This window comes from Marmota flaviventris, chromosome 8 (genome assembly GCF_047511675.1).
Source record: "Marmota flaviventris isolate mMarFla1 chromosome 8, mMarFla1.hap1, whole genome shotgun sequence".
NCBI lineage: Eukaryota > Metazoa > Chordata > Mammalia > Rodentia > Sciuridae > Marmota > Marmota flaviventris.
The window spans coordinates 98611870-98634920 of record NC_092505.1 but is presented as its reverse complement, the minus strand read 5'-3'; the positions used below and the strand labels follow the sequence as shown (position 1 = coordinate 98634920).

The window sequence follows — 23051 nt, the reverse complement described above, 5'->3', positions numbered from 1 at the left end:
CCCTCCTTTTTGGCTTATAGAGGGCATCTTTTCCTTCAATCTAAAAATGGTTTATTAGTCAAGATTCTCCAGAATCAACAGAATGTGTGCATGTGGTGTTGGTCGTGGGGGGTATACATATATATGAGGAGGGAAGGAGAGAATGACAGGCAGACTTATTTTAATGATTGGTTCACAGGATTTAGAGGCTCTGAAAGTCCAAAATCTGTAGGATAGAGACTCCAGGAAGAATTGTAGCTGAGTCCAAAGGGAGGCTGCTGGTGGACTTTCTTCTTTGATAGGAGGAGGTGAGCCTTTGTTCAGGCCTTCAGCTGACTGCATGAGGCTTACTCACATTGTGAGGATGATCTACTTTACCCAAAGTCTACTGATTTTTTTTTAAAAAATTTTTTTAGTTGTCTACAGGCCTTTATTTTTTATTCATTTATATGTGGTACTGAGAATTGAACCCAGTGCCTCATACATGCTAGGCAAGCACTGTGCCAATGAGCCACAACCCCAGCCCAAGTCTACTGATTTAAATGTTGATTTTATCCAAAAACACCTTCAGGAAAACATCCAGAATAATATTTGACCAATTATCTGGGCATCAAAGCCTATGTAATTTGCTACATTAAATTAATTTTCACCTATCTGTACCTTTCCATGTCCAAATTCCCCCTTCTTATAAGAACACTAGTCATCTTGGGTTAGAATACTCCCTAATTGCCTCATTTTAATTTCAGATCATATTTCTAAATATAGTCACATTTTGAAGTACTGGGAGTTAGAACTTCAACAAATGAATTTGGGGGACAATTCTACCCATTATGACCATTAATGAGCATAAATAGAAGGCAATTTAAAGGAAAAAATAATCTTCCTATTATTGGATGTTAAACATATCTTTATGAATCCTCAGATAAACCAGTTAACTAGAATGGAAGCAAATTTTTTAAAACATCTATTCACATTTCTATAAACTTGAAGTCAATTTTATTTTTCTTTGCAAAGGATATCTACATTATCCTACTAATTAGAGATTAGGTTTAGAAAAGAACATTTTTTTTTTATTCTGGTTATTTCTGGATTTTTACCAGCTTTCAGTTTGTACTTTTTATTTCAAATTAGAGTGCACTATATACAATGTTTTTATCTTGAGTTATGAACTAATTTGAAGTTACTGCTAAAAACAGATTTTCTGCATTTTTTTACAACGTAAGAAATAAACAATGGAAAATTTCTAATGAAAATGAAGGGTAAAATTAACAAGAGAATAGACAATGAGGGCAAATTAGAAACTACATCATCATGGTTCTCTCCTATTATAAGTGAAATCTTGTAACTTTATCACTTGTCTTTTTTTTTTTTTTTTTTTTTAATCAGTATCTTTGTCTTACATCTCCAAAACCCATTTAACAAAAGGGTCAAATGTCTCTGTATCCCTGATACTGAATAAAACCCTTCTGCTTTATTCTTGTTTTGCAGATAACAAAGAGCTATTCCTTTCCAAAGCAATTCACAAGTCTTTCATAGAGGTTAATGAAGAAGGCTCAGAAGCTGCCGCTGCCTCAGGTACAAAGCTGTTTTCCAAAATCTTCTTGCCTTCCCTATACTCATATATTTAAAATAATCTTGGATGGGGGTGGGGATCATTTTCAGAACCTAGCCAAAAAACTGATTTTTGTCCTAAGTTAGGAGTCAAGCAAATGCTGAACCAGCCAGAATTTTCTAAATAGGATGTAAAGCAAGTTCTCAGTCCACTGGCCCTTTGCACTATAAATCCATCTTTGTTTTTTTCCTAATTAAAATCAGGACACCTGGCAGCTCTGGTAGAATGATTTTCCTACAGTTCTGCCTTTTAAAATATTTTAAATATTTTCCTGATGCCTATTTAAACATTTTTCTTCCTTCCTAATTACTTTTGAAACTTCACTATTAATTTTGTCAGTGAAAAGTTTGGATTTTTTAGAAGCACATTCATTTGCAAGAGTGTACCATAGATGTAATAAATAATTTTAAGTGCTATTAACTAATAATACTAATAACGCAATAGTTTCCAATACATAATTTTTTAATCAACATAAATAACATCCAAATTACAATGGTAAATGTCATTGATCATTTTGATGGTTCTAACTTTCCTAGTTAACTGAGAACTTTTCACTCCTGGTTGTATGTTTGTTTTGCAGCACATTATTTCTAACTTCACCAGTCATAACAGTGTTTTAAAGAGGATGTAGAAACACTAGTCTTGGGCATCAGAAATCTTGCATAATCTAATCTGGACTTTCTTTTTTTCTGCTAACTAACCACACTGCAGCAACCATCCTAGAAGGAAGGGGAATTTAGCATCCCACCTTAGAAAGCACCATTGCTTGTTTTGCTGCTGCACTTTCACCTTAATCTCTGACAGCCCTCCCTCCTACTAGGACTCTAGAGATTTGCTCTGGCAATAGACCCAATTCAAACAGAAGAAACTGACTGGAAAACATAAACTGTCTTTGTTTTTTTGTCACGAGGATTTTTCTTTCTTCTCCCCCTTCCCTTCACTGAAAGGATGTTTTGATAAAAGCACAAATATTTATCTTAGGCTGAAAATAGAACTTTTGTAACAGGCAGAATAACTAGTCCTATTATTTTTGATGGGGTGGAAGGAGGGAATGGTGTGATTTGTTTTGTTTTGTTTTAATCAAGTAGAAATGTTAATACTTTTATAATTTTTCTCTCTTAAAGTCTTTAAAATCTTGTTTTCTGTAAATTGTTGCCTTTGCATTAGATGGATAGATATAGGTGGTTTTGAGAAATTATTCATTAATCTCTGCACATCTATGGACATGTAATTAATTTCTTTCTGCACTGTAGGAATGATTGCAATTAGTAGGATGGCGGTGCTGTATCCTCAAGTTATTGTGGACCATCCATTTTTCTTTCTTATCAGAAACAGGAGAACTGGTAAGTCTGTTATGAGAAGACAACTTTATCCAATAGGGCACAAAGAAACTTTCTTTTTTAAATGGAAGGCTGCCCCTTCCATCCACAGTAGAATTTATTAGATAATGTCTAATGGTCAAATGATTTTTCAAAAAGTGAAAATAATTTGTATTTGTATTTCTTAAAACATTGATAATTGTAAGCAAGAAGGAAAATAGCACATTCTTCTATTCACCCTTTTTTGTTGTTGTTGTTCACTTCCTAACGAACACAGGTACAATCTTATTCATGGGACGAGTCCTGCATCCTGAAACAATGAACCCAAGTGCACATGATTTTGAGGAACTTTAAATGACTCCATTTGAGTAACAAGGAAAACTGCAACAAAGCACATTATGTTTGCAACTGATCTATATTTAGGATTTGTGTTTTACAGTGTATCTTAAGATAATGTTAAAAATAGCTCCAGATAGAAACAATATATGTGAATTACAGGTCAACCTGTCAAGGATATTATCAGTATTAAGGTAGTGGTCCTGTTATGTCATTGTGTTTGCTATGCTGTTGTTTAAAATAAAAGTACATATTGAACATGTAAACAGCTGTTTTTCATTTTAAAAGTAGCAGTAGTAGTATACATATACCTGTCAGTTAAATTTGGAAACAATGATATTTCAGTAGAAATTGGAGTATGCAGATACCAATATGAGAATTTGGAAATAGTAATGTTTTGGGGCTTCTTAAGTCTTTCATAATCATGCAGAATCAAAGCACCAAGGTAAATTAGCATTGCAGTATAGAGGGCAGGACAAGGAAATGTAAGCTGAATGTCTGTAAAGCTCCATAACAAAACCTGTTAGAAAAAAATAGGACTATGCAAACCCTTATAGACATTACTGGTTTGTCTATTTACAATGGTATGATGCTTTTTTATCATTATTTTAGAGTGTACTCCTTCCATTTATTAAAAATAAAAAAGGTTTACTGTAAAACAATATGTCATGTGATGCCAGCAGTAATCTCATACATTTTGTGCTTACCCAATCTCTTAACTGCATCAAGAGGCTACATCAAGTGATTGACTGCAACATCTAGATTTGTGTAAGTACAATTTCTGATGTTCACATAAAGATGAAGTGCTTCAGGGCTCAGTTCTCAGAACATACCCCTGATGTTAAGTGACATGACTACACTAGTGATTTAGATATGGTTAACTTATAGAAAATTAACTCAGTCAGTGAAGTATATTGAATCAGCACCTCTCAAACATCAATGTGTAATGTAGTGAACTGGGGATCTTCTTACAAATGCAGATTCTCATTCAGTTATTGTCGGGTGGGGACTGATTGCATACTTCTAACAGATTCCCAAGTGAAGCCTTTACTGTTTGTCCATGGACTTTACTGTTTTTCACTTCCATAACAAAACTCTACTTAACATAAGTTTTGCATGTTTAATATTTTCATTCATGGAAACAGAAAGACTACAATTTCATAGAGCTTGGAAATATTCAGGGAGAGGTGGAGTGGTAATCTGCATTAATAATGTAATTCATTTGTCCAAGGAAAGGAAAAATGGTTTTTACTCTAAAGTGTCTTTTCTATTACATGCTATGAACAAAAGCAAAATTCCTCTGCATATTAGAACACTTGAAATATGTTCTTTAAAAATATGGAGACATTTATAGGTAATACCCATGAAAGAATTTATGAATACCCAAGGACATAACACTTAACACTGAATCTTTTACAGCTTATATTTTGAGAGGACTTATAGTTTATTCATAAATCTTCAGTTATTGTAGAATAGTTGCTCTTGTTTTCATTTATTATTTATAAAGCCTGGCCTAACTGATGTTGATTCAGTATTGGAATTCTGAGTTTGTAATATTCTTCACTACCATATTGCTACTTGTTAATCATTATGTACATTACTGTATCTGTTCATCAGTCAACTAAATGCATTACCTATAAAGGAAGAATAAACATCATTAGACACCATGTATTTCATAAAGCCCAAATGCGTTTTTTGTTAGCTGGTATAAGATTAAGTTCTCCCATTCAGAATGTTTGTTTTTAAATATTTTAATACAATTTAGGTGTCATTTAAATGAAAATAGATTGTCCCTTGTTTTGAGGTTGCTTATGGAATGCAATAATATCTGACAGTACAACGTTTTCCTTTGTCTTTATTTTTTTTAAATAATTTCAATATTGTCTTTTCCCTGGAAAAAGTAGCACTGTATAGTTCCATTTCCTTTAAAAAGAATAAATTATTACATAAACATACACACAGAACATGCACCAAAGCTTTTTGCTCTTTGAACAAATTTTTTGGAGGAAATCAACAATAATTATGTTTTTTACTTTTATTTGAAATCCTAATTTTACTTTTTTTTAATGTATGCATTAGTGTGGACTGAATAATTATATAGAGTGTAATCTATAAATCTTTATACCACCACCAGAAACAAATAATGGTTAGCGTCACTTTTACAGAAATATTTATTTAAGCATAAGAAAAACAAAATTGCTTCATAAAAATAAAGCAAATATGGTAAAGAACATATTTCACTCTCATTAAATATGTATATTTTACATAATTCACTGATATACTATATAATCAACTTCTTAAATGTGTAATGATATCTATTTTTGTTATTTGAGTAACTTTTTTTTTTTTTTAAGCTAGAATAGCCTAGGGTATTTTGCTTATTTGCCAAACATAACTTGAAATGTATCTTGGTGAAATGTGGGTCTTTATTGTAATCTTGAGAAAATAAGATGGATAACTATTTGTAATACACAAAATGGTTGATGAAAAATCTGTAACTTTGCCATCCACATTCTCACAGCCTCCCTACATCACTGTCCATTATGGGAGGAATCTGTTTAAAGACAGGGCAACATGGTTCTTCAGTTGAATGACTTCATTTTAAGACCACCGAAAGCATGGAATCAATAAAAAATATTCCAACAAGGTTCCAATGTTGCTGTTTCCTTCCAGGAAGCCTAGACTGCCTATTAGTATAATAGTTATAAGTCTACTGAAATTTTATTTCTTCTTGAGTTTGAGTAATTTGTGTTCTATCAGTAAATTAATTCATTTCATCTAAAATTGTTTGATTTAGACACGTAGAATTGCTCTGAATATTTCCTCATATCCTCCAATGCCACCAAGATCATCAATGATGTCCCCTTTATTCAGTCCTGACCCAATGTTGTAATGTGTGTCTACCTCTTTTCCTCCTTGGTCAGTCTGATTGGAGGTATATTGGTTTTATTGATCTTTACAACTATAAGCTTTAGATTTCATTATGTTCAACTCCATTCTGCATTCATCTTTTGTTTTTCTGAGTGTTTAGTTTGCTCTGGTTTTTCTGATACATTAAGATGGAAGTTTATATTAATAATTTGAGGCCTTTGCTTATTTTTAAATACAAGTTTGTAATCCTACAAAATTTCTCTCTCAAAGTACTTCACTTATATATACCTCAACCTTTGATGTGTTAGGTTTTCATTTTCATTCATTTAGAAATATTTTCTAATTTATTTCAGAATTCCTTTTTGACCTATGAATGTTTAAAGAAGTATATTGTTTAATTTTCAACTACCTGAGGATTTTCATCTATTGGATTTTTTTAAAGAGAGATTGAGTGAGTGAGAGAGAGAGAGAGAGAGAGAGAGAGAGAGAGAGAGAATTTTTTAATATTTATTTTTTAGTTTTTGGAGGACACAACATCTTTGTTTGTATGTGGTGCTGAGGATCGAACCCAGGCTGTACACATGCCAGGCGAGCGCGCTACCACTTGAGCCACATCCCCAGCCCTGATTTTTAGTTTAATTCAATTTTAGTCAGATAAAACAATTTGTATGGTATTAATTTATTAAATTAGATTTATTAAATTAGATTTATTAAATTAAATTTATTAAAACCCCAGACTATGGTGTATCTTTGTGAATGTTTCATGCATACTTGAAAAGAGTGTGTATTCTCCTACTGTTGGGGGTGTGGGGTATGTTCTATAAACGTTCATTAGGTAAATTGGTTGATTATATCATTCTGCCATATCTTTGCTGATTTTCTGTCTGCTTTATCAGTCACTGAGAAAGAAAGGAGTGTTAAGGGTCCAGCTGTAATTATATTATTTACTATTTTTCCTTTTAGTTCTGTTTTTTGTATTGTGTAATTTGAAGCTATGATAGGTATATATGCATTTAGAATTATTAGGTCTTCTTGGAAAATTAACTTTTATTGTTATATTTTTGTTGTTCTTATTCCTGAAATATTTTGCTTACTTCAAATCTAGTTTGATATCAATATAGCATCTTCAGCTTTCCTTTGATTGGCCGTTGCATGGTGTAACTTCTTCCAACCTTTTACTTTTAACCTATCTATGTTATTATATTTAAAGTATATTTCTGTAGATAACATTTAGTTTACTCTTGTTCTTTTTATCCAATCCAAGGATCTTTATCTTTAATTGGTACATTTAGATCATTTAATATAATTATTGATATGGTTGGATTCAGGTCTACCATTTTATTATTCATTTTCTGTGTGCCCAGTTTCTTTTTCATTCCTCTACTTTCTCGCTCCTGCCTTTTGGGGGAATATTTGGATTTTTTTCCTACTACTCTATTTCAACATACCTATTTTGACTTTTCTCTATTTTTTTTTCTATAGTTTTTAGTAGTTACTCCAGGAATTACAATTTTCATTTTCATTTATTCTAATTAAAATTTCCACCTAGAATTAATATTTTAATACTACATACAGAATGTAGAACCCTTAAAATAATGTTGATTCCCTAATATCCCCACTTGTGCTTTAGTTGTTGTCTGTATTACATGTACGTGAATTGGAGAAATCCCATCATCAGACAATAGTTATAATTCTTGCTTTCAGTTGTCCTACACATTTCAAAATATTTAGGAGGAGAGACAGTTTGTTACATTTACCCAAATGTTAACCCTTTGGGTTGCTTTTCCTTTCTTTGTGAAGTTTTCAGTTTCCATCTGGTATCATTTCCCTTTACCCTGAAGAATTTTCTTTACTGTCTTTCTTGACCCAGAACTATTACTGAAAATATCCTTTACTCTATTTTTCATCTGAAAACTCTATTTCACTTTTATTCATTAATGATATTTTCAGTGAACACAGAATTCTGAATTGACCGTTCTTTGTCCTCAGAAATTTAAAACTGTTGTTATATTGTCCTGTATCTTCCAGGGTTCCTGGTGAGAATTCAACAGTTATTTAAATTAGTGTACTCTGTATATAAGGTGTCATTTGTGTCTAGTTGCTTTCAAGATTTTTTTTTCTCTCTCTTTGGTTTTCAGTACTTTGATTGTCTTGTAGCTACATGTGGTTTACTTTGAGTTTATCCTCAAAATTAAAGTTTCATAAATCTGTAAATTTGTGTCTGTCGAAAAGTTTAGGAAGTTTTTGCTACTCTTTTTTTTCCAAAACAGTTACTGTCTTGATATCTATCTCCTCTCCTGTATGACTGAAATGACATATAATTAGATCTTTTGGTATTGTCTTACAGGTCACTGAGGCTTGTTTATTTTTTAAAACATTTTTTTTGTTTCTGTTGTTCAGATTCCTTAATTACTATTAATTTATGTTCATTCACTGATTTCTTTCCTGTTATCCCCTTTGTACAATTGAGCCCATCTAGTGAATTATTTCAGTAGTATTTTTGAGTGATAAAACTTTCACCTGATTCTCTTTTAAAAAATATTTTTAGTTGTAGATGGACACATACCTTTATTTTGTTTATTTAGTTGTTTTATGTGGTGCTGGGGATTAAACCCATTGTCTCATACATGCTAGGCAAATGCTCTACAACCAAGCCACAACCCCAGCCCTTTTTACTTGATTCTTTTAAAATAACTTTTTCCCCCTCTGCTGAGTAGTTTCAGCTTCACTGTACTTTAATTTCAAAGTGTTTGCCCTTACTTCACTGAGCACCGTTATAACTATTTTAAAGGGTTTGATAAATTCTAATATTTTGATTATTTTGTGTTTTACTTCTATTATCTTTTTCCCTTGTGAGTTATTAAGAGTTTTCTGAGTTTCTGTATGCTAAATAATACTGGGTTGTATTGTAGATATATTGAGTCCCCTATTTAAATTTGTTGGTGAACGTTTATTTTTGTTGTTGTTTGCTTTAGTAGATAATTGACCCAGTTGGGTTCAGGATGCTTACCCTGACCCTTTACTTTCCAATGGCAGTCCAGTTCTTAAAGACTTTGCTATGTCATTTGGTAGCCAGCATGGTACCTAGACCCTGTTCTACAGCATTGTTGAAATGTCAAAGTATTTAGTATCCTAATTAAATTCAGTTCCTCATGAAGCAGTTTAGGGATTGTCCAATACTTTATACTCTGTAGATTCCATTTCTTAATTTATTTTTAAAAATTCTCTAAATCACTGCTTCTAAAACTTTAGATTTCATAAGAACAATATGGAAATCTTGGTAAAATTCAAATTCTGATTCAATAGGTCTGAAGGCCAATACTAGAATTTTGTATTTCTAATAACTTCTCAGATGATGATGATTCTACAGGTCCAGGTCCACCCTTTGAGGAAAAAGAATCTAAGTTACTGATATAAACCTGAATAAATATATCTCACCCTTTTATCTTAACATGTTTAAAGAAAACACAAGTTCAGCAATTCTTGATGGAAATCATAATCCATCACTAGGATTTCAAAGGTAAATTTTACAAGTTATAGTCCTTTTTAAAGCTTTAAATGCTTCACTTCAACCATTCTCTAAATTCTTGAAGTTGTTCTTACACATTTAAAATTTTTTTTCTGAACAGAACAGCCATTTCAGTAATTCCATGTTAACATTATGAGCATCTCTTATTGTACCTTCTGTCATGTTAAGGTACACACATAATTACTGAGATGTTTAATGCTATTTGTTCAGAATGGTGAAAGGTCAATGGTTTGTTACATTTTAAACCTGCTACATATGTCTATAGATGTATGCATGCATGTTTTTCCTTCTTTGGTTATATTTGCTTGTTTCTTTTCTCTTAATTATTCCTGCTTATTTATGAAATGTATCTCTCTGCATATTTGAATATTTTTTCTTTTTATTTGTTATTTTTAATTATACATGATGCTAACCCACAACAAAGGGAAGGGGGAGAATGGAAATTCAGTGGGTTAGTAAAAGGGGAAAGAGGGGCTGGGGTTGTGGCTCAGTGGTAGAGCACTTGCCTAGCATGCATGAGGCACTGGATTCAATCCCCAGCGCCACAATTAAATAAAAACAAATAAAATATATTGTGTCCATCTACAACTAACAAAATATATTTAAAAAGTGGGGGGGAGTGAAGGGAAGGGAAGAAGGATAGGAACAGAAATGATAGTGGAATGAATCTGGCATGTTTGAGTTTGCTTCTTCATATCCACAGCCAGAAACTCACACACTGTATTAGAATGCAAAGAAAAGGAAAAGCAATTAATTAAGCCAAAATGCTATGTATTTTTTTTTTTACAAAATGACATGACCTTTAATGCTCAGATTTTCTGATCTTTTATTTGTTTATTCAACTTTATTTTATACTTTTACGTTAATGTTCACATAGCTATAATTATTCTAGATACATTTTATCTTGTATATACTATGTCATAAAATTTGTTCTTAGGAAGAATTTAGAAAAATGTTAAATCTCTGTTCTTTGGTTTATAGTAATATTGGCACTGCAAAATATAAGAACAAAATGCAAAGATTTAAAGAGCTCCATTCTCAAAAATCTCCAATTTATGAATAATTATTTACTTACTTTCTCAACTATATAGACATTTGTACTATGAGAGGAAAAAGTTTTTGCAAGAAATTAATTTTTAAATTATTTGTAGCTATTTCAAGCTTCATACAAATTTTGAAAGTTTTACAGAACTATGAAAACTAAAACCATTTATTTCCTTTAAAGGAAAAAGTGCTTGATGGTTTACATTTTTTTCTTTCATTTATGAAAACATGAAGGATAGGAAGTTTATAACAGCCACTTCATTTCATGTCTGCCAACAAAGTTATTCTTGAGGGAATTTGGAAACCTAAGCACATAAAAATAGCTTGTAAAAAAAAAGGGGTCTGTCTTCTGAGGAGATTTCAACAGAAGAATTAGAGTATTTTTATTAATTGGTTCAAAGTAAAGAAAATAACTTAACATTAATAATCTAAAAGCTAGAGGTAGATCATGTTCATATTCACTTCTGGTTTTGGTGAGACAAAGATGTGTGAAAAGAATGCTAACTTAGAATAAAACTATACCAAATGAAACACAGACTATCCTTTGTCCAAATTCACACTATATTATACAGTAATTTTAGGTGCATTTTTCCTCTCTTTGAAATTTGCAGAATTTTGTGTTCCCTGAGGAAAAATAAAGTGGTTATTTGTGACACATGGCATTTCCGGAAGATGTTTCCTCTTCAGTCGTCACAGCTTCTAGCTGATGCAGAATTTTTTTCTCCTTCTCAAATAAGAGACAATGTTTCATATCTCTGTTCTTCTTATAGTTTTGTCCTAATTCGTGAATATATAAATCCAACATTTGTTCACACCATTGTTCTTTACTCTGTTATTCAAGGAAAGTTGCCCATGAAAGGACAATCATTTTCCATACAACCGAATGACCTCTTTTTCTGATATTTTTTGCCTAAATATTTATTACCAGCCGGGTGCCATAGCACATGCCTATAATCTCAGCTACTTGGGAGGTGGAGGTAAAAGGATCCCATATTTGAGGCCAGCCTCAACATTTAGCAAAGACCTAAACAATTTAGCAAAACTCCTGTCTCAAAATGAAAAATAAAAATGGCTGGGAATGTAGCTCAGTGGTAAAGCACACTTGGGTTCAATATCCAGAATAAATAAATAAACAGAGGCCTATGGGGAAAAATATGCATTTCAAAATGACAGAATAGATTTTAAACCTCAATTATTTCCACTTATCAAATGTCTGTCAGTGGAGCAGTTTGTTTAACTTCCATCTATTTACTCAAATAATAATGTTTACTTCATAGGGTTATACTAAAGATTAAAATCTATAATGTGTATGAAGAATATAAGCACTCGGTCCTTGGCATCAGGAAAGACTATCTATTAGCATTAACACAACCATATTCATCTATTCTCAAGGACATCATTTTTCACATTTTCACATTCATGAAAACGGAGTGAGGAATGGCGTTTTGCAGTCACCAGTGATCAGGTAGCAGCCACAATTTAAAGGCCACTGCCTGTGATCATGGTAATCTTGTTGCATGACTGTTGTCCCTTAGGGTCTCAGTCAGCAAACCACTTGAGAAAGAATGGTAATGACCATTTAGGGAAGCATCATAAATCTTGGTTATTGTGTAACACCTTTCATTGATTTTTCTGTAAGATAAACTGCCAATTTCAAAACCTGAAGAATAGGCATCAACATCTTGGAAGTGAGTCCTAGAGACAAAACTTGGAGCACTCAGTGGTGGCTGCTGACTCACCAGTGCTCTTGGCACAAGGAAAGCAATGGTGGAGGCAAATACAGATGGCAGTCACTGCACCGGTGGTGGTGATTTGGAGCCAGACCTTGTGGTTTAGAAACATTATATATTATATTTTTATTTTCATTTTAAAATATGGGTAAGTATGATATATAATAAAATCTATTTAAATGAGTCAAAAACACATTTAATGAGTTTTGAATGAGTCTAAAAATAAATATTCTAAACCAGGCACAGTGGCACAGCCTGTAATCCCAGCGGCTCAGGAGGCTGAGTCAGGAGAATCACGAGTTCAAAGCCAGTCTCAGCAATGGTGAGACGCTAAGCAACTCAGTGAGAGCCTGTCTCTAAATAAAATAGAAAATAGGTCTGGGATGTGGCTCAGTGGTTGAGTGCCCCTGAGTTCAATTCCCAGTACCTAAATAAATAAATAAATATTCTAGGCAATGTGTCATAGAATACCTGTCATTGATATTTTTTCTTATATTAGCACATTTTTAAAAAGTCTCTCGGGGCTGGGGATATAGCTCAAGTTGGTAGAGTGCTTGCCTCGCATGAACAAGGCCCTGGGTTCAATCCCCAGCACCAAAAAAAAAAAAAAAAGTGTCTTACAGTTGACATCTTGAATCACACAAAATAGCATATTATATATACCAAGACTTATAAGGAACTTGCTTATTAAGGTACATAAAGGGGGAAACCTTGTCACTTCTAATTCCTTGTAAGTGCAGTTCCAAAGGGATTGCTTTATAGGCTAACAGAAGGGTTATTTAGAAGTTCAAAATTAAAAGGAGAGGGAGTGAGAAGGGGAAGAAGACAACAAGAGAAAAGCAAATATCTACATTGCTATTTGCTGCCTACCTGCAAATAAATAGCAATGGTTTTCAGCAGAAGGACTTTACATTACCTGAAGTGGACTAAGCTTGCTCATTATTAATCTATGATGTGATGCGGGCAGAGTGGAAGGGTGGGGGTATTGATTCTAGTTCAGCTGTCTTTAAAAAAAAAAAAAGTCTATTCTCTTAATGTAGCTTAGTCGTGGTCTTACTTTACACACCACACTTGCTAATTAGTAGCCCTTCAGGAAGCTGGTAATTATCAGCTCTAAATAGCAAAGGTTTAACTTTGTTTGAAAAAATCCTTTCTTCTAATAAAAAAAAAGTCTTTCCTCTGATGAGATTATCTTAATTGCCTGGATTTAACAAGTCAGAGTTTTGATCACATGCTACTTTCTTTGCATCAGACTTCTAATTTTGAATTTGTCTTTATGTGAATCAAATTTTAACTAATAGGACTTTTCCTAAGTCATAAAGATGCTGATAAATGAAATTTTAAAGTAAACGGTAAATTGTAAAATATCTTTAAAAAACAATGTTTCTCATTTAAGTTATTCAGAAATATCTACTTGAACCAAATAAAGTGCAATGATTGTGTTCATTGGGTTACCACTTCAATTAATCATTTCTGAGTTTTTTAGTTAGCATATATTAATAAAGCTAAGGGGTAGTTTTTTAGTTTAGTTTTTTTTTTTTTTTTTTTTTTTTTTTTTTAACTGGGCAACAGTTTTTAAAGGAAGAATGATATGCCACAAGATGTCACTGTAATCCTAATACACTGATAAGGGTAGTATCTAATTTTTTTGAACATTTAAAGTTAGATGGACAAAAAAAAAAAAAAAAAAACCTCCTCACAACAGGCACAAAAGCACCTGGCAATGTTAGTCTAACTCTCCTGATCTACACAAAACTACAAAAAGAACACCCTAGAATGAGCCTCTAACATTCAATGGTAAGTTTCAGAGAATAGAATAAGAAGCTTTCACTCTTTTGAAGTAAAATAATCTTCATTTTCATGACACAGTTCTATCTTCCCTATTTCTGACTCGGATTTGAAGTGGAATAATACGTTTGACTCATTGGAAATGAAAAGTCAAGGTTAAAGAGCCAGCTCTTGATGCCCATTTTCTCATGTCTTTGATGCCCATGAAAGATTTCATTGTCAGCCAGAATGGAGATAAAATTGTAAGAAAAACATAGCTTGGGTTATCAAAAAGAAAGAACAAAAAATTCTCTCTTGGTAATGTACTCCAAGAGACATTCAGCAAATGAACTCACTGTTCTTGTTAACTTTCCAGGTGAAGTCTCCTTCTGATTCACATCCTGCAGTTAACACTAGCTGATTAAAGGAAAATCTAAAAACCTTTTTCAACTATAGTGACAAACTCATGGGGAAAGTGAATCTAACTGGTTCTTCCGTGGTGGCTTTTACCTTTTACTAAAAGAGATAACACATAATTTATTACAAAAAGTTCTTCTATTTCTTTGATTATGTAAAATAATATTATATTCACAGTGTCCTTAGGTTTTAATTTGAAGGGGCTGAGTGGTTTGCCATAAATGGATTTGGAGACTTTTTTTTTTAACATTGTCCCTAACTTTTTAAATAAGAGGGGTTTAGTAAACATTTTCAGAAGCATATCCTTTTAACTAAGTACATGAAAGCTTTTGCCACCAATAACTTCGGTGATCACTTTTCTTTTTACTGACATTTTCCCCATACTTATTCATTTAATGATTATGGATATTTCATGCACTAGTGATACATATATAAGTTAGCAAACAGTTTCCTTACTCTTTAGGCTAATGAACTGTAGTTGAAAGAGATGACTGTATAAGTAGATGACTTCAGGAAAGAAGCTGATATTTGGTGCAGCTGGTGCTGAGAAGAAATGGTGAGTTCTTTGGGAGGCTGGTTAGGCAGCTCCAGTGTCACAGAAATCCCAAATATATAACAAAGACCTTTAGGAGATTGATTTTCCCTTGTTATGCTGACTTATTTCTCTCTGCACTCGAAGAAAACCTGCCCACATGCATTATCCCAGTTTTCAGTTTGATAAATTGACTTAAATAAGAACAGTAATTTTTAATTTAGATGTTTAAAATAATTTTTTACTTTAATTTCTAATTTGCATGACATGAATTCCTAATTTACATGATAAAAGAGAGGTAAGAAACTATTTACTTGGAGAAAGAAAATCTTTCTAAAGAAATAGTCTCTAAAGTAATACTCATGTGGCTGCATAATTATATTGAAGTCTATATTTATTTGCTTCTGCACAAAACTTATTGCAAAACGATGCTTATCCATTGATCCGCCAGTATGCTAAACTGGAAAAGGTAAACAAAAAAATCACTTTAATGGACAATAAAGGTGCAGCAAAGACTACTGCTCATAATGCTAGTTCTTCCCACATTGTTAGAGCATTTTCAGATTCTCAAACCTAGTTCCCCAAACTAGGAAAACAGCTTCTCACCTATGGTAGGTCATATCTTGACTGCCTTGTGTAAAGCCTCATGGAGATTTCTGCAGTCTGGGAACAGAAGGAGTTTTAAGGCCAGAACATAATATTTCTCCACAGAGACAGCATTCCTGGGCAGTAGGTTTTTTGGAGAACTGGCTTGGCTGAGGTAGATGGGAACAAGCTCCCAGTCCTTATAATCCTCCAGCTTCAGGGAAATCTTTCTGTGAATGCTACCAGACCACCAACCCTTAAGCAAGCTCTAGGAGGAGCCACTGAAATGCTGTATCTACCCAGCCACACCTGATCTTTTTTCTATCCTTTGCACTTCTTCTTTGATGTTTGGGGAATACACCTAAATACTGGCACCCTAAGTTAGATCCAAGTCACATACATACTTGCCCTGCAATTCTGACCAGCTTCTTTGGTCTAGCATCAGGCCTGTCATGGTTTCCTCTTAATGTCAAAATTCCAGAAATTTTGTCTTCAAAGAATTAGATTTTTAAAATTTAAATATAATTATAAGAAAATAAGAAAGAACTTGACAGTTCATAGGAAAGGAAAAGGCAGGGAAAAAAAAAAACCGCTAACTTTTCACCATGTGTTCCTTTTCCTCCTGGTCATGCAGTGACTACATACTCCAGCTTGTCTTGCAGTTGGAGGCAGCCAGGTAACCCAATTCTAGCCAAAGGTGTGTGTGAATCCAAATATAAATGCACTTGATTATCCTCCAACTCCTTCTCTCCCCTTACCTGCTGGTGGGGTATAGCATGTCCAGGGAAAGCTGTTAGGAATCCGGTTCCCTGAGGTGTCCCTTATAGGAGAGACACCAACTAGAGCCATGGGACCTGAAAAGTCCACTTGGCCTGTGCATGAGCAAAAACTAAAGCTCATATAGTTAAACAGCTAAATTTGAGACTGTTTGTTTACCATAGCAGTTAGCCTTCTGTGATTTTTGTAGGCATCACCTTTCTTCCTATTTTTCTTTTCTTTGACATTTTATCAAAATAATACACTATGCAATATACTTACCCAAGGCAACAATGTAGTCTCCAATCAGAAAGACAAATCTATTTTAAATTAATCCTTGGTCTTTGTGAGGTTGCTCTCACTAAAAATTATTGAATAATGCAGATGAGTCGTCTGCTACCATTAGCTACCCCTTTGTACACACCCAGTGAGTCAACTGACATGTGTTGATTAGAATTTTATCTGCTCCTCTGGATCTGAGAACCAAATACTGTACTTGAAAATAGTCTTCTGTTTGCCCACAGAATTCTGTATCTTTTGCCTAATGGCCACTCTCTGAGCAGGTTGGAACTGTAGTTAAAAGGCCTAAGTGATTGCCCTCCAACAATTTCAGGCTGACACTGTTACAGGTGTGGACAACCTTTAACCTTATCATCAATTCCCTGGTCTGAACCACTAAGCACCCAGGTGGTATAATGGGATACCAAATAATGAATGTGTACTCATTTGTTAAGCTAGTCACCATTTATTGAGCAGCCACTAGTCGGTAAGAGCATAGACAGGCAAGGGAAACTGACTCATCCCCCACCCTCAGAGAGTTCACTCTAGTGGAAAAAAGTGGGAAGGAGAGACAGACATATATGTAGGCAGTTAGGATGTTATGCAAGGTGTGAGGCACAGGGATGCTCAGGGTGAATAATTGTCAAAATTAATTGAGCTGTGCAAGCTGAGGTTTTGTGCATTTTACAGTATGCAACAGAACATTTTTTTTTGAGTACTGTTAAAAAAAGAATCTGTTAAAGTCTGTTTTTAATTTTTTTTAATGGCATTCATTGTTAGCCTTCCCTTCTTCTCCTGCAGGGAACACCTTCTTTTTTTTCATAGAGCATTTATTAAAATACATTTCCCTGTCATTTTTGATTTTTAGTTTGGGCCTTTATTTTCTCTGGAAAGCCAAGATTTTACTGATCCTTTATAAACTAACCTACTTTGGGAATATTTACGGCATCCTCATTTCACAGGCACAACATAAATTAAAAAACAGTGCTAAAATACTTTGTAAATCTCCAGTACCATGGAAGTTTTAAATTATAGCAGGGCAGGTGAGGGAAGAATTGAAGACAATTTAGCAGTTTGGCATGTGTTTTTCCCCCTGGGAGACAAAGAGTTCAAGCCATTATTACAACAACTCAGCTCTGAGAATAAGGTTCAAAATTTGAAACAAAATGGATGAAACTCCCAAACCCAAAGTGTCAGAAACAAACAGCAAAAATGATGTTGAAAACCAAATAACCTGCTCTAAATATTATAATGGCAACAATGAAAATAAACAATTTTAATAAAAGTAAACACTACGGAAATAACCTGTGCACTTCTCAAGACCAGAATTGTTCTCTCTGTGTAGCTGCACTTTTGACTAGACCCTAATGACTTTCCAGCATGATTAATTTACTGTAAGGTAATACAGGTAACAAATGTTTTCTGCTAGAAGTCCTCATTGCTTCTAGGTAATCATGATTTTACATTTAAAGAGAACCTAGTTCAACCTTCCATTTTACAGTTGGGGGAAATGAAGACCCAGTGAGGGGCAACTCTAGCCCAGTATAACTGTTATCAACTTTGTCACAGTGACACTGCACTTTCTATGTGATGGCCAATTGCTTTGTACCACATCATCATCTTAACCTATGTGCTATTTTATCCCCATTTTTAATGAGGAAACTGAGGCTGAAAGCAGTTGTACACTGAGCTCAGAATCACAAAACTAAAATTTAAGTCCTGGTGGTCATTCTTCAGAACTAATATTCTTTTCTTTCTTTCTTCTTCTTCTTTTTTTAATCAGAACTCTATAGTTAACATAGTAGTTGGGTTGATCCCAACAAATACATACATGCACAGAATTTGATTTCAGTTTATTTATTCCCTCCCTTTTCCCTCCCATGCTCTCTCCCAAATTCTAACAAAATCATGCACATATACAGTTATATTATAGGGAATTTCACCTTTATATATAAGTAAAAGAAGAAATCAAATATAAATAAATGGATGAATGAAAGGAAGTCTATTGGAGGAAGAACTAATATTCTTAACCATTACACTAAACTGGACATTAGTTGTGCTGCCATAGTTAGAACACAGGGCTGACTATTACCAAGCAAAGCGAGCAACGGTATTACACGATTCATTTGTCACACAGGCACTTGCAAATTTTGTTAAGCAAATAAATGAATTAAAATTAAATGCACAGAAGGTAACGCTATATCCTCACCAATAGGTGTGCAACAAATTTTCACCTACACGTTTCAAATAGTAGTTATAACCATCTAGTTCATTAGATATCACTTTCATTTCCCTTCTAAATCATGGTGTCAGTTTCCCAGCACTGTGACGAAAATAACTGAGAAAACTATTTATAAAAAGGAAATTTTTATTTTGTCTCACAGTTTTGAAGGTTTCAGTCGATGATCAATTTGCCTCTTTTGGGCCTGTGGCAAGACACTATGTTATGGTGGGAATTGTGCCAGAAGAAATTGCTTACTTCATGACAGGCGGAAGGAGAGAGAGAGAGAGACAGGAAAGCCCTGTGGTCCTGATGCGCCATTCAGAAGCACACTCCCAGTGACTTACCTTCCTTTGACTAAGCTCTACCACCTAAAGGTTCTACTACCTCCCAAGAACACCGCAGGGAAGAGACCAGACCTTCCACATGTGGGTCTTTCAGGGACATTTATGCACACCATAGAAATTATAGTACTATTTGAATCACTACCTTAACAAAAAATAAAATGTAAAACAGTTTTGAGAAGGAAAACGTGCATTACCCACAGAGTCTGAGACCTGCAAACAAGCTGAGTATCTGCATGTATATTCAAGGAAATAATAAGCAACAATTGATAAAAGGGAAGCCACAACATTTCCAATGAATCAATGTCAACTTTTAGAAATTCTACTAAAAATATCTATGGTATGTAGTTATACACATACATCACTAAGTGGGGATTGTGATTTCTGTGCCAGTATATTGCTGATATTTCTTTATTGAAGATTTAATCCCATCAAACATGTATTGAATAAAGAGACCGATCAAGGCAGACAAAACTCTATTGTAATTTACCATAACCACATTTCAAATATCCTGGGATATTATCAATCTAAAGTATGTATTCTTTCCATAAGAAAATAAAAGACTCAGATGTTTCTAACATCTGCATATTTTGACACTAACATGCTTTCTCTCAGATTTTCTCTTAAAGCTACAAATCAATACACACATCAATTTGTTCAATAAATATTTACTGGACATCCATTATGTGTGGCGCCCCTGGGGTAGAGAAATGAGCCTTACTCCCACCTTTGGGTTCCAAAAAATAAGTAGCTCTATGTCAGCTTGATAGTGAATTGCACATTAAATTTCAGTTGACCTTTAAAGAAGGCTAAAGCTGTCTCTTTTTTTTTTGCCAGTTGTGGGATTACCTAGGAAACTTCCATTAGAAAGTGGTAAAAACAGGTTTTTGTTTTCTTTTTAAAATTCTTTTCAGTATTCCAGAAAGTAAAGGGTTTTTTAAAAAATTAAAGACAGAATAATTTAAAATTATTATGAATTGTTAATAGAGTTCATCTATGTGAGGAGAACTCCTATGGATATTTGCATTGTCATAGTAAAATCAGAAAATTCCTACAAGATATTGCAGCCAAATGTATTCTTTGAATCCCATCATCTAAATTTTTTACTACTGCTCAATAGTCTAATAACTTGAGATTTTGTAAAAGTAGTGTCTATTCCTTGTATAAAATATGAACTAAATGTCCATCAAAACAGGAATGGATGAATAATTTATCACAGATTCTACAGGAGAATATTATGTATTAAAAAGAATAAGAGTTGCAGTGATTAGTAGGAAAATTCTCAAAATCATATTGAATGAAAATACATGTAGTATGATACCACTTCTATAAAATTTTAAAGCCTACAAAACAATATAGTACTTTTATGGACCAAATACTTGTGTCCCTCCCAAATATATATGCTGAAATCTTAATCCCCAATGTGATGGTATTAGGATGTGGAGACACATTAGGTCAGGAATGGTGGTGTCCTCATGAATGGGATTAGTGCCCTATTCAAAGTGGCCCCAAGAACTTTCATTCCCTTGTTCCACCACATAAAAATGCAAGATGGCAGCAAACTGCAGTCTGGAAGGGGGCTTGTTTATCTTTCCCTTCTTTTTGCTTTTTCTCAGTCTCCACCCCTTGTCTTTATTTATTTCAAAAATATGTTTTTATGTTTAACTGACACAGAGTCATTGCGTATATTTACGGGGTGGAATGTGACACTTCAGTATACATGCAAAATGCTTAATGCTTGGATCAGGGTAGTTGGTATATCTTTCATCAGACATTTGTCACTTTCTTGTGTTGGGAATATTCAAAATTCTCTGTACTAGCAACCTCTTCTCTTTATTAGCTTCCTCTTGAGTTCAACTACTTACATGGATTTATTTACCATCTTTGACCAACATTTAAATTCATATTCTGCTCAGATTGTCACTGAGGAACATCAAACTCAATATATCTAAAACAAGAATATATTATCTTTCATACCCTCCCTCACCCCACTCTTCCTTCAGTTATCTCTAGAAATGATATACCCATCCAATTATTAATACCAGAAACAGCAATATGATCTTTGACAATTCTCTCTTCTACCAAAAAAATCAACAAATTGGTCAGTGTAGTGTTAGCCTCCTTAACCTCAAATCTGTGTCTACTTTCATCTCCATTTTCAAATTGAAGAGCAGCATTGTCTAATTAAACATAATTCTTATCATACATATAATTTTAAAATTTCCAGTAGCCACATTAAAATTGTTTTAAAATATGGGCAAAATGAAATATAAATATCTGATTTAACTTAATATACCCCAAATGTCATTTTAACAAGTAATCGATAGTAAAAATTAGTAACGAGATAACTTACTTTTTTCCTAAGTCTTTGGAATCTGATGTGTATTTCAAATTAAGGCCATCTTACTTTGGATAAGCAACATTTCAAAGGCTAATAGACACGTATGGCTACTGTCTACCATCTTGGACAGAGCACTTTTAGTCTAAGCTGTGACCACCTCTTGTTTTCGTGTATTAATGGGTTTCTCACATGCTTTCTTGGTTTGCTTCAAAGGCAACCAGAGTAATTTTTTTTTCAAGATAAATCTGCTCTAATGACTGCCAGCTAAAATCCTCAGTGACTTCTTACTTTTCTCTTTGGCTGAAGTATAAACTACCAACAGAATCTATGAAACATCCTGTTATCTGGCCCTATTTATTTCTCTAATTTCTATAATTGACAAAGCTCCTCCCATCTCACAGACTTAATACAAACTTAAAATAGGTTTGTTACTTTCCATCCTTAATTCTTACCTTGAGTACCACTTACTCATAGAAATCTTCCTTGATATCCATTTCCACTTTCCTCCCCCAGATCAGGTTAGGATTCCAAACATTGTTTACTGCACTCAGTTCTTTTTCTTCACAGTAGAAACCATTTGTGTTATTATTTATTCAATAGGTAATTCTCCCATTGGAGACTATCAGTTGTGCTTGCTCATCTTTATATCCCTGCACCAAGATTGATGCTTACTACTGAATAAATATTTGTTGAATATATGAATTTGATTTTCTTAACATTATTCATATGAGAAAAAGCTAGGGTTCATATGCCTGGGCTAAAGGAAGGACTCTTTTCCTTGAGCACAAAGCTTGAACAAAATAAATATTCTGTTATCAAGAAAGAAGAGGTATGTGGGGGGGCAGTCTCTGTTGAGACAATGCCACCAGCATTGTCTACCAGAATCTCCAATTTATCATTGTGAAACTGCTCACCTACTTTGGCATACATCATTCCCAAGAAAGCAAGGCAGAGTCATCTGGATATAAATGTGTGGAGATAGAGGAATTTTGTTTTATTTTTAACTGTGAAAGTAAAGTGGAAGAAATTTATAAACACTTTCAAATTTATAAACCAAAATTTATAAACACTTTCCTGCATCACCTCAAATGGCCCTCCCAACACTTCTGGACACCCTTATTAAGGTGGTGTTATTATCACACCTATTTTACAAAGAAGAAATCACAAATCAGAAAGGATAAGCTTCTTTGTCCAAAGGCGCTCAGCAATTGGATGACTAGACTTGAAGAGGGTCACAGGCGCTCTGATTCCCAAATCCGGACCTTTTTCTTTCCACCAGTGGATCTTAGAGCAACAGCATCACCAGGGAGCCAGGCCTTGCCAAGACCTACTGAATGAGTACTGGAAATGCAGCCCAGGAACCCATGTTCAAAAGTCCTCCAGATGATC

The 23051-nt window shown here is 33.8% G+C and overlaps 1 protein-coding gene across 2 annotated transcripts in view; it reads left to right on the top strand.

Annotated features, from left to right (window-relative positions):
- Window positions 1-3512, top strand: part of Serpini1 (serpin family I member 1) — a 78439-nt gene extending 74927 nt beyond the window's left edge. For both annotated transcript variants that reach the window (XM_027942113.3, XM_027942112.3), the window contains exons 7-9: window positions 1468-1554; window positions 2845-2934; window positions 3188-3512. In XM_027942113.3, coding sequence (XP_027797914.1) covers window positions 1468-1554; window positions 2845-2934; window positions 3188-3264 — 254 coding nt within the window. In that variant the 3' untranslated portion in view covers window positions 3265-3512. The remainder of the gene's footprint in view (window positions 1-1467; window positions 1555-2844; window positions 2935-3187) is intronic.
- Window positions 3513-23051: the final 19539 nt, after the last annotated feature.